Source organism: Mesoplodon bidens (genome assembly GCF_964165515.1).
Source record: "Mesoplodon bidens genome assembly, chromosome: 5".
Classification (NCBI taxonomy): domain Eukaryota; kingdom Metazoa; phylum Chordata; class Mammalia; order Artiodactyla; family Ziphiidae; genus Mesoplodon; species Mesoplodon bidens.
In genome coordinates, this window is record NC_138161.1 from 56,189,076 (window position 1) to 56,204,154 (window position 15,079).

The 15,079-nt window shown below is 35.5% G+C and overlaps 1 protein-coding gene across 7 annotated transcripts in view; it reads left to right on the forward strand.

Moving 5' to 3' along the window:
• Positions 1-15,079, forward strand: part of DZIP3 (DAZ interacting zinc finger protein 3) — a 121,422-nt gene that overhangs the window by 41,292 nt on the left and 65,051 nt on the right. For all 7 annotated transcript variants that reach the window (XR_014015941.1, XR_014015942.1, XR_014015943.1 and 4 more), the window contains exons 9-12: positions 2,781-2,900; positions 5,839-5,940; positions 7,483-7,575; positions 8,368-8,420. Coding sequence is in view for 4 of the 7 variants with exons in the window: in XM_081235241.1 (XP_081091367.1) it covers positions 2,781-2,900; positions 5,839-5,940; positions 7,483-7,575; positions 8,368-8,420 (368 nt within the window). In the remaining 3 variants the exon portion in view is untranslated. The remainder of the gene's footprint in view (positions 1-2,780; positions 2,901-5,838; positions 5,941-7,482; positions 7,576-8,367; positions 8,421-15,079) is intronic.

Here is a 15,079-nt window from a genome sequence, read left to right on the forward strand (position 1 = left end):
ACCAGGGAAGCCCCATATTAGTTCTTATAATGTTAAAATATTTCCATACTGCTTGGAAAATAGTGGCTGCTTCAAAACTAGTTGGGTAACCAGCCACCATTCCAGATGCCCTGGACTCTTCTCCAGCCCTCTCTCTCCATACTTCTTAAGTTAAAATCCAATAGCTAAAGGTTTAATGTCCAATAGAGCAGAGGGCTTCCATTGTTGTGCTCTGGCTCTAGGCCAGCATGTTCTTAATCTGTTATAAGTGGTGCCTATGCCTGTCAGCCCACCAAAAGTCCTACTTCCCAAACACTGTGATTAGTTTTTCTTTAAGAAAACTTAGAGGGCTGGCCTGTACCCCTTTATCTGGCACTGAGGAGTTTCAGGTGAGTACCACCAGAGGCCTGCGCTGCCCCAGTTGCTCCTGTCCTCATGTGTCTCCTTAGATGAACTCACCCTGTTGGGGGGAAGACTGTACTCCTAGAGTTGCTGGCACCCTAGCAGGGGAGTGTCCCTTCATATTGTTACTATTTTCAGCATTACCCTTGTTTCAATCCTTCTATTGAATTTTTGATTTCAATGATTATTTCAGCTATCATCTACCAAGAGTTTTCTTGTTGTTATGAATGTTACTTTTTTTCAAAAAAAATAATATCCTGTCCTTTTATCATGAATTTTAGAGGTAAATGTTAAAGGTAATGTTAGCTAGATCATGTAAGTCTTTATAAACCAAGTAAGGAGCTCAGACTGTATCTTGAGGGTCATGTGAAACCCCTCAAAACTTTTAAACAGTGGGGTGCTATAATCAAATTATAGTAAAATATGACTTATAGAATTTAGGACTTTGAAGAGTTTCTGTATTTACGGTAAAGGAGGAGTTCAGAAAGTAAAAAAAAATATTAATAAAATAGTTACAAATTGTAGTTAGTGTTCTAAAGCAAAACAAGGGACTGGGACAGAGAAGATAGAGAACACACAGACATACACTTGTATACCTGCATATATCCATATTTGTCTATATGTATATATGCATAAATGTGTATGTGTATCTATGTGTAGTGGTTAGGAAAGGCCTATCTGGGAGATGATATTTTAAGTCGGAAGCAGAAGGTTGAGGATGGAACTAGCTCTGTAAAGAGTTGCATAAGAGCATTCTAGGTAAGCAGAATTGAATGTGGAAAGCCCCTCAGGCCTTGAAGGGCAAATTTGAGGAACTGAAAATATAAAATCGTGAATTTTATAGTGAGTGAGGCTAGAGATGAATGTGAAGAGATGGACCAGAGATGGCTAGGTGTACTGGGTTCAGATTCTGCAGGTTCTGTAGGACCTTGCAGTCAGTCTTGGTAAGGGTTCTGGATTTTGTTTTAGGTAGTGGGAAGCCATTGAAGAGTTTTAAGCAAGGAACTGACAATGATCTTTCGGTTTTTTTTTTTTTTGCAGAGAGTGCTTTGAACACAGTAGGCAAGGAAGAGGTGGACCAGTTAGGCAGTTGTTATAGTCAGTAATGTAGGTGAGACATAGAGTGGTAGCAATGGATAGAGAATTAGAAAAATTTGCAGCATATTCTGGGAGAAGACTCAACAGTACTTGCTAATATATTGCATGTAAAGGGTGATGGAATAATTATACAATGGATGACTTCAAGACTACTGGCTTGAACCTAAATAGATTGTGGTAGATGAAATTGATGTAAGTCCCATGAGGACTAAGTATTAACCTGCTAAGTTCACCGCTGTATCCTTAACATCCCTTAACATTCATAACAACCTGGCCCATAACAGGCACTCAGTAAATATTTATTGAATGAGTGAATATCAGTGACTGAGGCAGAAGATGAGGAGTAAGGAACAAGGAACAGATTTTGGTAGGAGACTCAACAGATCAATATTGAACTATTAAGTGTCAGATTTGTGAAACCACAGTAGTTATATACCTACTATGAGTCCTATCCCTTTGTTTTCAGCATCTCCACTTGACTATTGGTTATCCTCACAGGATATACTACTTTCATATTGATAGGTCCTTGAATGCTGCTTCTTTATTTCTCTCTTAATACTTAAAATTTTCTAGTCAACTTGGTCAAAACATTTTTATTTCTCATAAAATTCTGAATGCCATTAAACAAATGTTATGAATGATGACTTGATTTGTAAAATAGTCTGTAGAGGTTTATTTTATCATGTCTTATACCCTCAATATATATGGGTATGTCCCTCTAAGGGACAGCATTAAGGACCTGTTTAACTTAGACTTGATAACGTGTTTCACAAACCTTTAACTAGCATTTTAAAATAGGGAAATTGCATTCCAAGTTGTAACTCTGAACACTGGAAACATACTTCTGTACCCTGCCTCTGCCCCTTCTGGCTGAGCAGCCTGTTGCACCACTACAGTAGTTCCACTGCCAACATGGTGTCTTGGGGGCCAGTTCTAGCAAGGACTCTCTTGGGTTTCCAATGATTTGTGGTCTCTCTGTATTTATATCAGAGCAAGTAATTCTTGTTAGGAACATGCTAGGTGTTATGAGTTAGAATGAAGAGTAGACATACAGCTTTGAACATAGACTTTTGTCCTTTCTCCATGTTTGTATTCAATAAGAAGTGTAGTATTTCTTATTTAGGGCCTTTTTATGTATTGTTTACTTTGAATGAGGGAAATAGGTTCTATGACTATTTTAAAAAAATATATACAACACCTTCAAAAAAGGATATGAAATGGACATATAACTTAAGGTAAGATAAGTGTTGTAGTCTTTTTATTACTGATTCATGAGATTTATTTTTATTTTAAAAATTTAGGACCTTCTTAACAATTTCATCAAGACAACTGAGGGTAATATAATGAAGCAGACCATTTGCAGTTATCTAGATTGTGAGCGATCTTGTGAAGCTGACATTTTAAAGAACACCAATTATAAGGTACTATAATTACCAATTAACTGAGTATTTAAAAAATGTGATTATAAAGTTAAACTTAGATAAAAATTATTATATTATCATGCATCAAAATATTGGTTATTTTTTTTTTAGTTTCTTCTTTATAACAAAGTGAATCAGTCATACATATACATCTGTTCCCACATCCCTTCCCTCTTGCGTCTCCCTCCCTCCCACCCTCCCTATCCCACCCCTCCAGGCGGTCACAAAGCACCGAGCTGATCTCCCTGTGCTATGCAGCTGCTTCCCACTATCTACTACCTTACGTTTGGTAGTGTATATATGTCCGTGCCTCTCTTTCGCTTTGTCACAGCTTACCCTTCCCCCTCCACATATCCTCAAGTCCATTCTCAGTAGGTCTGTGTCTTTATTCCTGTTTTACCCCTAGGTTCTTCATGACATTTTTTTTTTCTTAAATTCCATATATATGTGTTAGCATACGGTATTTGTCTTTCTCTTTCTGACTTACTTCACTCTGTATGACAGACTCTAGGTCTATCCACCTCATTACAAATAGCTCAATTTTGTTTCTTTTTATGGCTGAGTAATATTCCATTGTATATATGTGCCACATCTTCTTTATCCATTCATCCGATGATGGACACTTAGGTTGTTTCCATCTCCGGGCTATTGTGAATAGAGCTGCAATGAACATTTTGGTACATGTCTCTTTTTGAATTATGGTTTTCTCAGGGTATATGCCTAGTAGTGGGATTGCTGGGTCATATGGTAGTTCTATTTTTAGTTTTTTAAGGAACCTCCATACTGTTCTCCATAGCGGCTGTACCAATTCACATTCCCACCAGCAGTGCAAGAGTGTTCCCTTTTCTCCACACCCTCGCCAGCATTTATTGTTTCTAGATTTCTTGATGATGGCCATTCTGACTGGTGTGAGATGATATCTCATTGTAGTTTTGATGTGCATTTCTCTAATGATTAATGATGTTGAGCATTCTTTCATGTGTTTGTTAGCAGTCTGTATATCTTCTTTGGAGAAATGCCTATTTAAGTCTTCTGCCCATTTTTGGATTGGGTTGTTTGTTTTTTTGCTATTGAGCTGCATGAGCTGCTTATAAATTTTGGAGATTAATCCTTTGTCAGTTGCTTCATTTGCAAATATTTTCTCCCATTCTGAGGGTTGTCTTTTGGTCTTGTTTATGGTTTCCTTTGCTGTGCAAAAGCTTTTAAGTTTCATTAGGTCCCATTTGTTTATCTTTGTTTTTATTTCCATTTCTCTAGGTGGTGGGTCCAAAAGGATCTTGCTGTGATTTATGTCATAGAGTGTTCTACCTATGTTTTCCTCTAAGAGTTTGATAGTGTATGGCCTTACATTTAGGTCTTTAATCCATTTTGAGCTTATTTTTGTGTATGGTGTTAGGGAATGATCTAATCTCATACTTTTACATGTCCCTGTCCAGTTTTCCCCGCACCACTTATTGAAGAGGCTGTCCTTTCTCCACTGTACATTCCTGCCTCCTTTATCAAAGATAAGTTGACCATATGTGCGTGGGTTTATCTCTGGGCTTTCTATCCTGTTCCATTGATCTATCTTTCTGTTTTTGTGCCAGTACCACACTGTCTTGATTACTGTAGCTTTGTAGTATAGTCTGAAGTCAGGGAGCCTGATTCCTCCAAAATATTGTTTAAAAAGCACTTAGTTTAATTACAGTGATAATGCAGTTGAGAAGTTGTTTGAATGTCTCAGAGCTTAGATTCATTGTGATCAGGAAATATTTATATCCTTTGAGTCAGTAAAAGAATGAATTGGCTTTGCTAGGGTTTTTGTAACATTCACAAGTTTCTGAAGTTATAATAAATATTCTTGCAATCATATAATGGAAATTATCTAAAATATTCTTTATAGTTAGAAATGTTACAGGTTGAGAATATTAGCATTTTACTAAGGAGAAAGGTTGTCACTCCTCAAGAATTAAGTTACTAAGTAAGGATCATTATTTCTTCTATGGGCCTTGGGTGGGACACACACACACATAACCAGCCTTGATTTGAAGAAATTCAACAATCAAAGTACTTGAAGTCTAGTTCTCCCTGGATCTATCAGAATAAGACTGTGGAAAATCACAAGATAGGCTGAGATGTGATCATCAGTGTAAATCTGACTACTTCTACAAGATTGGAAATCTGAGTTGAAAAGCATGATGTATAGAGCAAATGGCATAGATGGGAAGGAGGAGAAAGCCAAGATCTATTCATTAGGGTAAGATGGGTATTGGGAAGTGTAGGCCTGGTGAAGTGCAGTGCTCGGGGCAGGTCAGGGTCAGTCCTGGTTTCAGTGACATGGTGATATGGTCCTGTGGTTCCCAGGGAGGCATCAGGGTTCTAGTCAAATGGATAGCATGTAGCAGCAGGAAGTCTTGGCCACAAAATTTAGATTTTTGTCATTTAAGCAGTGTACCTATTTAAAGGAAGCAGGAGTGTGGTTCCCAGGGAGGGCACACTAGGAAAGACAAGAAATCTATACCTTGGGATAATGCAGTAGCTCAGGAGCCATTTCTCACTAAGATAGCAATCTAAGGTCTGGTGATTGATGACAAAGAAGTTTTGGGGAATAATGGTATGGAATTGGGGCTGAAAGAAAAGAGAAATGTAAAAGTTGAGGTGAAGTGGGGCAGACAACATGTTCATCTACAAAGATCACTCACCAAGTTTCTGATATTTTGTTTTATACAGCATGTGGAAAATATTACGTTAACTTACTCAACTTATTGCCTATTTTTTTGTCTTTAGTGATGTAAAAATGACTTGTATAGTTCTTTGATTACCAGTGATCTGTTGATAAATTTTCAATGCCATCTAAAGCTCATCTAGTTATAGAATAATTTAAAAAATGACTTAAGGTGGTATTTTCTATATCTACATGGATTATTATTTCTTATCAGCAACTTTTATTCTTTTCCAGGGATTTTTTCAGTTAATGTGCAGTAAAAGCTGTTGTGTTTACTTCCATAAAATTTGTTGGAAAAAGTTCAAGAATTTAAAATATCCAGGTGAAAATGATCAGGTATTATGTTTATTCTTCCTTAAAAACTTTACTACAGCATATCCTCCTCTACTCTTTCCTCTATTTTCCCTCTTTCCTCTTCATTTCTTCCTGATCACATCCTTCCTCCTCTTTTTTTCTCCCTTCATTTTTTTTTCCTATTCTCTCTGATGCTTTTCTCCTCACTATTTGTTCATCATCACCATTTATTAAACAGGTCTTTGTAGGAAATACTCTGCTAGTTGCTTTGCTTATTGATTTCTATTAATTTGTTCCTTGCCCTTTAGAAGTTTATACTCTTAAGAATAGAAATATTGTTACGTATATTCACATAAAGGACATAAATAGAATCACTTAATAAAAAAAAAGGACAACTATATAATTTTAAGGATAGTTGCTATTTTAAGGGTAGAGAACAGTGATAAATTTATAGTCTTCAAAACTATACTTGTAGAATTGGGAATTCCCTGGCAGTCCAGTGGTTAGGGCTTGGCACTTTCACTGCCGGGGCCAGCATTAAATCCCTGATCAGGGAACTAAGATCCCTCAAGCCATGCAGCACGGCCAAACAAACAAACAAACAAAACAGCAAAAAACAAAACAACCCAAAATATATTTGTATTATTTATATTTGCCTAAAGTCATATAACTAAATTGAATTCTTTGCCTCTAAAATTAAAGTAGAAATCGAAAGCCCAGTTCTATATTAATTACTCTTTAATGAGGTAATGGCCATAAGTTGGGTCTATAATGTTTGGTTCTAGAGTGTTTACACTGTGCAAACAGCAGAAAACACTTATAAAGGAATTGTGGTGGAATAGAAAGAGCACTGTATATGAAGTTGAGAGTTCCGAGTTCAAGTCCAGATTGAGCCACTTACTAGTTTTCTTTGCACTAGGCTGAAACTCATTTTTCTAAGCCATAGAGTGAGGATAGTAAATACCTACTTTATAAGTTTATGAGGATTAACAGGTAAAACAGATAAACTTGCATTGTACATTGTAAAAATCATTATATAAAGCATTATTCTTCATTTTTTAAGCAGTGTGTAAATGCTTTTCACTTTCTTTGATTATTAGGGCAATCCATTTTGCTCAACTTTAGAAAGATGTAAAAGAAAACTAAGTAACTTAACCAGAGGAAATAACAAGGTCAGAATCAGAAAAAGGACTCAAATTCGTTTTCCCTGGAATCCTCATATATCTAATAGAAATTCAGTATTCCTTTTTGCACTTACTTAATTAGTATATTTTACTTGAAGTTGCTTTTATTGGGGGCAGCAAATACATTTTAGTTTGTAATATAACTATTTGAAGATTGATGAGAGAGAAAAGTGTAGTCATAAATTTTAAATAGGAAATCCATTGGTATAAGAAATGGACTATCTTTGAACAGCTAACTCTCAAATGTTTATTCACATCTTTTTTACTGTCTAGCAACATCTGCCTCTAACTTTATTTAAATATAATCAGTCTTGCACATCAGCGGTTTTTTTCTATTTTTATTGTTTGTATTATTTTTTCTATTGATAACTTATTGTTTTTTTTCTATTGATAACTTTAGAGTTTTAGTGGGAAAAAGTGTTTGAAGGAAGGATGTACAGGTGACATGGTAAGGATGCTGCAATGTGAGGTACCTGGAATTGTCAAAATTTTGGTGAGTATCTTTCTCTTATTTTTTTGCTTTCCTTCACTGGAATGATGTTTTTGACTTCAAACAGATTTGGGAATTGTAGTGATAGTATTCTAGCTATATTCTCTTTGATGGGACTAAGCTCTCTAATCTTTTTATTGCATTGATTTCTCCAAAGTAGTATTTAAGTGGTACTTAAGAATAAGAAAATTTTAAAAATAAAGACACTCACACATACATACACAGAAACAGAAACAGACAAAGCAGACCATGGCTGTAGCAATGAGGAAAGTCATTATCATGAACAAAGGATGATAATCTAATTCTGTTCCACCTATGGTTAAAAATAATATTAGATTTTCTGAACCCTTTTTTAGTCTCTAAGCATCTTCCTATAAAAATACCTATAGAACATCTCATAGAGTTGCTGTTACATAAAATGCACTTAAATGGTATCCATTTTATTTTTTTAATTAATGAAATATCTTGTTGAATTTTCATTTAATTAGTAAACAGACCAAAATTATAAATAGGAATATATATATATATATATTTTAATGTTTAGTATGGTCGTCTTGTATTTTAGATTTGACATTTAAATCCTATAGTGATATAAAGTAGAACTAGTTTTTAAGACCAACTCTAGTTTGTTATTTGATTAAGATTGTTTATAGCTTGTTTCTTCTGTTTTATTTGTTTTATATTCACTATAGCTTCGTTCTCATTGTTTTCTTTCAAATATTAAGGCTAAAAAGTAACATTAAAGAATTTTGAAAATTGAACTACTTTAGGGCTATTTTTTTTCATCACTTGCAGTTTGAAGTTGTGAGAAAGGATGAATATATAACCATTGAAAATTTAGGAGCAAGGTAAGCTTGAAATTAAATATTCTGCTTTTTTTTGAGCATGTATGTATTTTTCAGTAGCTTCTTTCTTCTGTTTTCTGTTACTTTCTGGAGCCCCATTAAACTTAAAGACAGCATCAGTTGTGTGAAAAAATTGTATTTAATTGACATTTTTCTACCCCTTTGCCCCCCACTTTGTAGACTTTTAAATTCTAAAGCAGGAAAGTAGAAATGTGAATACTTTCCCCTTATGTATGAAAAGAATCCTTCCCTGAAAACCAAACGTATTTTTCTTAAAGTTATTTAAATTAGATTGTTATGATATAAAAACTTTCTCCTAGCTTTCAAAACTCATTCAAGCCTCCAGGCTTGTCTGACAATTAGAATCATCCTGTTTCTTAGATGAGAAAGCTGTATTGCAGAGGAATATATAAGTTGGAATTCATAGAGGTGTAGACTGTTGCTATTGAAATTAGAAATTTCAATATAAAACTTATCCTAATCCATTGATTCTCTTTTCTTCTGTTTAAAATGTCTACCATTTTTAAATCTACCAGGGTTATTACATTGATATCTAAGTTTTCCCTATGAGCTAATGAAACCCAAATCTTTATCTCTGCTGTAGATCTCACTCTTAAAAATCTAAGTCTGTCTACCTGCATGCCAAAGATTTCCATTTTTATTTTTCAAAAAGATCTATAGTTCAGTATGCCCACAGCTAGACTCACAATATTTCTTCCCAGTTACAGTTGCTCTGTAACTTTTTTTAGGTCCAATCAATTAAACTTCTTAAATATACTGTACATGCCTCCTTACTTCTGTCCCTGTGCTTCCACTAAGCTAAAGTTATTTCTTTGATTTTTTTAAACATCTTTATTGGAGCATAATTGCTTTACAGTGTTGTTAGTTGCTACTGTATAACAAAGTGAATCAGCTATATGTATACATATATCCCCATATCTCCTCCTTCTTTTATTTGGAATTCTGAAACAGCTTCTAAACCCATCTTTTTGTCTCCAGTCTTACCTTTCTTCAGTCTGACTGTTCAAGTCTATTGAACAGTCTGTTCAGCCATCAAAATCACTTTTCTAAAAAAAAATGGAAATATTTCACTTCTCTGCTTGAAAATCTTTCAGAGGCTTCTCATTGCTCTCAGTTAAGTTCAGGCTCGTTAGCTTGGCTCTTTAGTCACCTTGATCCCTGCTGTACTCACTAGTGTCATCTCTTGTCATTCTTTTTTTTACTATATATACACCAACTATACTGAGCTTCTTTTAGTTCTTAAGTGTGCCATCTGTTTTACCTCTAGGACTTCCCTAGAAAATGCCACTCCTTTGGCTTTGCCTGGTTAAAACTTCCAGAAAATCATTTTTACTTTGCATTAGGTGTTTCAATCACATATTCCCTTCACTTCTCCTATTAAAACATTTACTAAGTTCTGTTACACTTTCTAGGCTCTCTTCTCCATTTGACTATAGCCTCCTTGAGGGCAAGAACTTTAACTTGCTTACTGCTATATTCCCAGTACATAACCTAATGCCTGGCATATAGCTGGTACCCAATAAATACATGACAGATGTAGAGATTCTAACTTCCATTATTCTACAATTAGTATGTTACTTTTGTTTGACAGGCGAATTAACTTATTTGGAGATGAACTGCGAACCTGTTTTCCTTGGATGGTGGTTCCAGTCTCAATTCAGAACTTCAGCCTTTAGCTGAGCTACTTTGAGTCTGTTCCACACATATGGTCCAGCAGTCAGTCAGAGATGTGGCCGGAAAAACTTGGGGGATCTCTTCTCTGACTTTCCTTTCTGGGATTCCCCCACACTCTTCAGCAGCCATGGTTCCGTGGCTTCAATTTTCTGGTTCCTTCAGCCAAGGAGACCTTTGTTTTCTACCATGGTATACTTAGCCTCAGGCTCAAAGCTCTAAAATTGGTGAACTTAATTTCATACATTCCTCTTCTCTTCTCCTCGAGCATATACCCCCTACAGCAGAGTTGGTTTGTTTCTCTGCTCTCTGTGCCTTCAAGTAGTTGCTTTTTGTAATTTGCCTAAGTTTTATAGTTATTTTCTGTGGGAAACCCTCTGATAATTGGACCTTATTACCAAAAGTGGAAGAGCTACCTCATGAGGTTTTGTGAATGAATGACAAAAAAGTTTGGTTGTTTTTTTAACATTAAAATGCTTTATTGTTATTAAAATATGCATAAATAAAAGCTCACAAAATATAAATGCAGAGTTTAAAAACGAATTATGAAGCAGACAGTCTTGTGGCTCCACCCATATAGAATTTTATCAGCACCCCAGAAGCACTCACTGTTCCCCTCTCCCCCAGCTCATCCTCTTCTAGGTAACTGTTATCCTGACCTTCACAGTAATCATCTCCTTGCTTTCTTGATAAATGTACTAATTATAAATGCATTTCTAAACACTGAATTTTTTTATAGGTCAGTTTTTCAGGCTATAGCTCATATATAGTAAAGTTCACTTTTTAAAAATATACGTTTTAAATGATTTTATTTTTATACAGCCGAGTAACCACTACCATGATCAAGAGTATTTCCATCATCCCAAGTTTCTCTAAAATCTCTTACATAGTCATTCCCCCCTCCAACTTCCAAACCGTGGTAACCACTGATATAATTCCTGTTCTGATTAATATTGCTTTTTTCTGACTATCCTCTAGTAGGAAAGCCTTTTGCATCTGGATTTTTTTTAACTTAGCATAATGCTTTTGAGATTCATCCTTGTTATTGCATATATCAGTAGTTCATTTTTGTTTGTTGTTGAGTAGTCTTCCTTTGTATAGATGTACTATAACTTATTTATTCATTTAACAGTTGATGACATTTGAATTGTTTCTGGTTTTAGGCTGTTATAAATAAAGCTGCTATAAATATTCATGTGTTACTCTTTGTATAGATGTATGCTTTCATTTCTCTTGGATAAATTCCTAGGAGCAGGATTGCTGAGTCATATGGTATGTGTTTAATGTTATAAGAAACTGCCAAACTGTTTTCAAAGTAGCTGTACATTTTGTCATTCTCACCACCATAATAAGAGAATTCTAGTTTCTCTGCATTCTCTCCAGCACTTGGTATTATCAATTTTAAACATTTCAGCCATGTTAAAAGATGTGTAATGGTGTCTTATTGTGGTTTTAATTTGCATTCGCTTAAATTTTCAAAGCTATTTTTTAATTTTAGATCCTTTGCTATTACATGATAAATCTTAGAAAAACACCTTATAAATTTCTCCAGACTTCTTGCTGAGATTTTGATTGCATTGAATTTGTAGGTCAATTTGGGGATGATTTACATCTTAACAATATTGAGACTTCCCATCCATGAAGATGGTGTATAATTAATTTCACTTAATTGGGTCTTCTTTGATGCCTCTTAGGAATGTTTTGTAGTCTTCTGTGTATATAGTCTTATTTGTACAATCTTATAAATATTTTGTTAGATTATCCATGTATATTTGACTTTTAATGTTACTGCAAATGATAATTTAAAAATTTCAATTTCTAGTTATTTGTGTTATACAGAATTGATTTGTGTCGATCTTGTATCCTGTGACTTGATAATTAATAATTTTAATATCGTTTATAGATTCTTTGAGGTTTTCTACAAAAGATCATGTCATCTATACATAAAGACAACTTTATTTATTTTTTTGCAATCTATATGCTTTTTGTTTATTTTCCCTTACTTATTGCATGGTCTTGGTCCTCTAGTACAATGTTGAATACACTTGTGAGAACAGACGTCTTTGCCTTTTCTAGATCTTAGGAAGAAGTCTTCAGTTTTTCACCATTTAGTATGCTGTTAGCTGTAGAATTTTTACAGATACCCTTTTTTAGATTGAAGAGATTCTTTTTTCATCCTACTTCTCTGAAAATTTTTATCATGAACGGATAGTGAACTAATGCTTTTCTGCATGCATTGAGATGATCATATGGTTTTCTTCTTCTTTAATCTGTTAATATGTTGAATTACATCAATTTATTTTCAAATGTTGAATCAACTTTGCTTTCCAAGAATAAATAGCAATTGGTCATGATCTATTTATTTTTTCCATATTGCTGCTGGTCTTTTAATTTCTAGCTTTATTGAGCTATAACTAGTATATAACATTGTGTAGGTTTAAGGTGTACAACATGATGATTTTATATATATGTATATATGAAACAGCTACCACCATAAGTTTAGTTAACACATCCATCACCTCACATAGATTTTTTTGTGTGATGGGAACTTTTTTTTTTTTTTTTTGCGGTACGTGGGCCTCTCACTGTTGTGACGTCTCCCGTTGCAGAGCACAGGCTCCAGACGAGCAGGCTCAGTGGCCATGGCTCACGGGCCTAGCCGCTCCGTGGCATGTAGGATCTTCCCAGACCAGGGCACGAACCCATGTCCCCTGCATCGGCAGGCAGACTCTCAACCACTGCACCACCAGGGAAGCCCTGATGGGAACTTTTAAGATCTACTTTCTTAACAACTTTCAAGTATACAATATAGCATTATTAACTATAGTCACATGCTGTACTTTGGACCCCTGGTTTGTACCTTTTGACCCCTTTACCCATTTCCCACACCCCACCCCCACCCCTGGCAACCACCAGTCTACTCTGTGTTTCTGAGTTCAGGGTTTTTTAGCTCTCACATATAAATGAGATCATACAGTATTTGTCTTTCTCTGTTTGGCTTATTTCACTTAGCATAATGCCTTCCAAGTTCATCCATGTTATCACATATGGCAGGATTTCCTTTTTATGGCTGAATAGTATTCCATGGTATATATAGGCCACATTTTCTTTATCTATTCATCCATTAACAGACACTTAAGTCATTTTCCACGTTTTGGCTATTGTAAATAATGCTTCAATGAACATGGGGGTGTAGGTATCTCTTTGAGACAGAGATTGTATTTCCTTTGGACATATAATATATACCCAGAAGTGGGATTGCTGGATCAATTCTATTTTTAATTTTTTGAGGAACTTCTATACTGTTTCCCCTAGTGGCTCTATCGACAGGTGTGAGGTAATATCTCATTGTAGTTTTGATTTACATTTTTCTGATGATTGGTGATGTTGAACATCTTTTCCTGTACATGTTGGCCATTTTATATCTTCTTTGGAAAAATGTTAATTCAGGTTCTTTGCCTTTTTAAATCGGATTATTTATTTATTTGCTGTTGAATTGTATGGCTTACTTATATGTTTTAGATATTAACCCCTAATCAGATGTATGATTTGCAGATATTTTCTCCTGTTCTGTAGGTTGCCTTTTCATTGTGTTGACTGTTTCTTTCACTGTGCAGAAGCTTTTTAGTTTGATGTAGTCCCACTTATTTATTTTTGCATGTGCTTTTGATGTCAAATTAAAAAAAAATCATTGCCAGGACTGATTTCAAGGCAATGTTGCTTTTCTCTCTACTTTCAAAGGTCTCTCTTTGTCTTTTACTTTTGTCAGTTTAATTACAATGCATTTCAATGTAGTCTTTTTCAGGCTCAACCCATTTATGGTCCTTTGAGCCTTGTGAATCTGGATGTCCATTTCTCACCTTAAGTTTGGGAAAGGGACATTATTTCTTTAAATACTCTTTCCATCCCTTTCTCTTTCTCTTCTCCTTCTGGGATTACCATACTAGTATATTGTTTCTATTATTGTTGTCCCATACATCCCGTAATCTTTCTTTACTAGTTTCATTCTTTGTTCTTTTTCCACCTCTGATTGGGTAATTTCAAATGATCTGTCTTTGAGCTCACTGATTCTTTCTTTTGCTTGATCAAGTCTGTTGTTGAAGCTCTCTATTATATTTTTCAGTTCAGTCAGTGTATTCTTCAACTCTAGGACTTGTGAGTTATTTTTTTCTTTATGGTTTCTATTTCTTTGTTGACCTTTTAATTTTGTTCATGCATTGTTTTCCTAATTTCAGTTAGTTGTTTGTGTGTTCTTGTAGTTCACTGAACTTCTTTAATAGGATTATTCTGAATTCTTTGCACTGTCTATAGATCTCCATTTCTTTAGGGTCACTTATTGGAAGTTTATTAGTTTCTTGTGGTGGCATCATAACTGATTCTTCATGATCTTTGTATACTTGCATTGGTATCTGCACATTTGAGTACATGGTCTCCACTTGCAGAGTTTACAGGTTTGTTATGGCAAGGAAGGACCTTCACCAGTCAGCTGGTAGCATCTACAGGTAAATAGAACTTCCCATAGGGTTTTCTACTTCTGTGAAGCCACAGTCTGTGCTCTGAGGTTGGAGGTGGGGTGCTGTTGGGTGGGGCTGGTTGCTGGTTTCCATGTTCAACTGGGGCTGCTAGATGGGCTCCCAGGTCAAGTCGGGCTGATGGCTATGTTGTGGTCAGGTGGGGTTACTAGCTGTGTTCTGTAATCACCTCTGGTTGGGCACATTCACAGTCTTTGTTCCCTGACTGGGTGTTGTCACCGGTTGGATTCTGTGATTGGGCAGGGTTGCAGGCCTTGCTCTGCAATTGTTCCTGGTCAGGTGGGGCTTCAAGGTGTGCTTCCTGAGCAGATGGAAACAGTGGCTGGATTCTACATTCAGGTGGGGCCACAGGCCAGGCTTCATGGTCAGATGAGATGTCAGGCTGTACTTTGCAATCAGGCAGGGCCACAGGCTGTGCCCCAAAGTTGGGCAGGACCA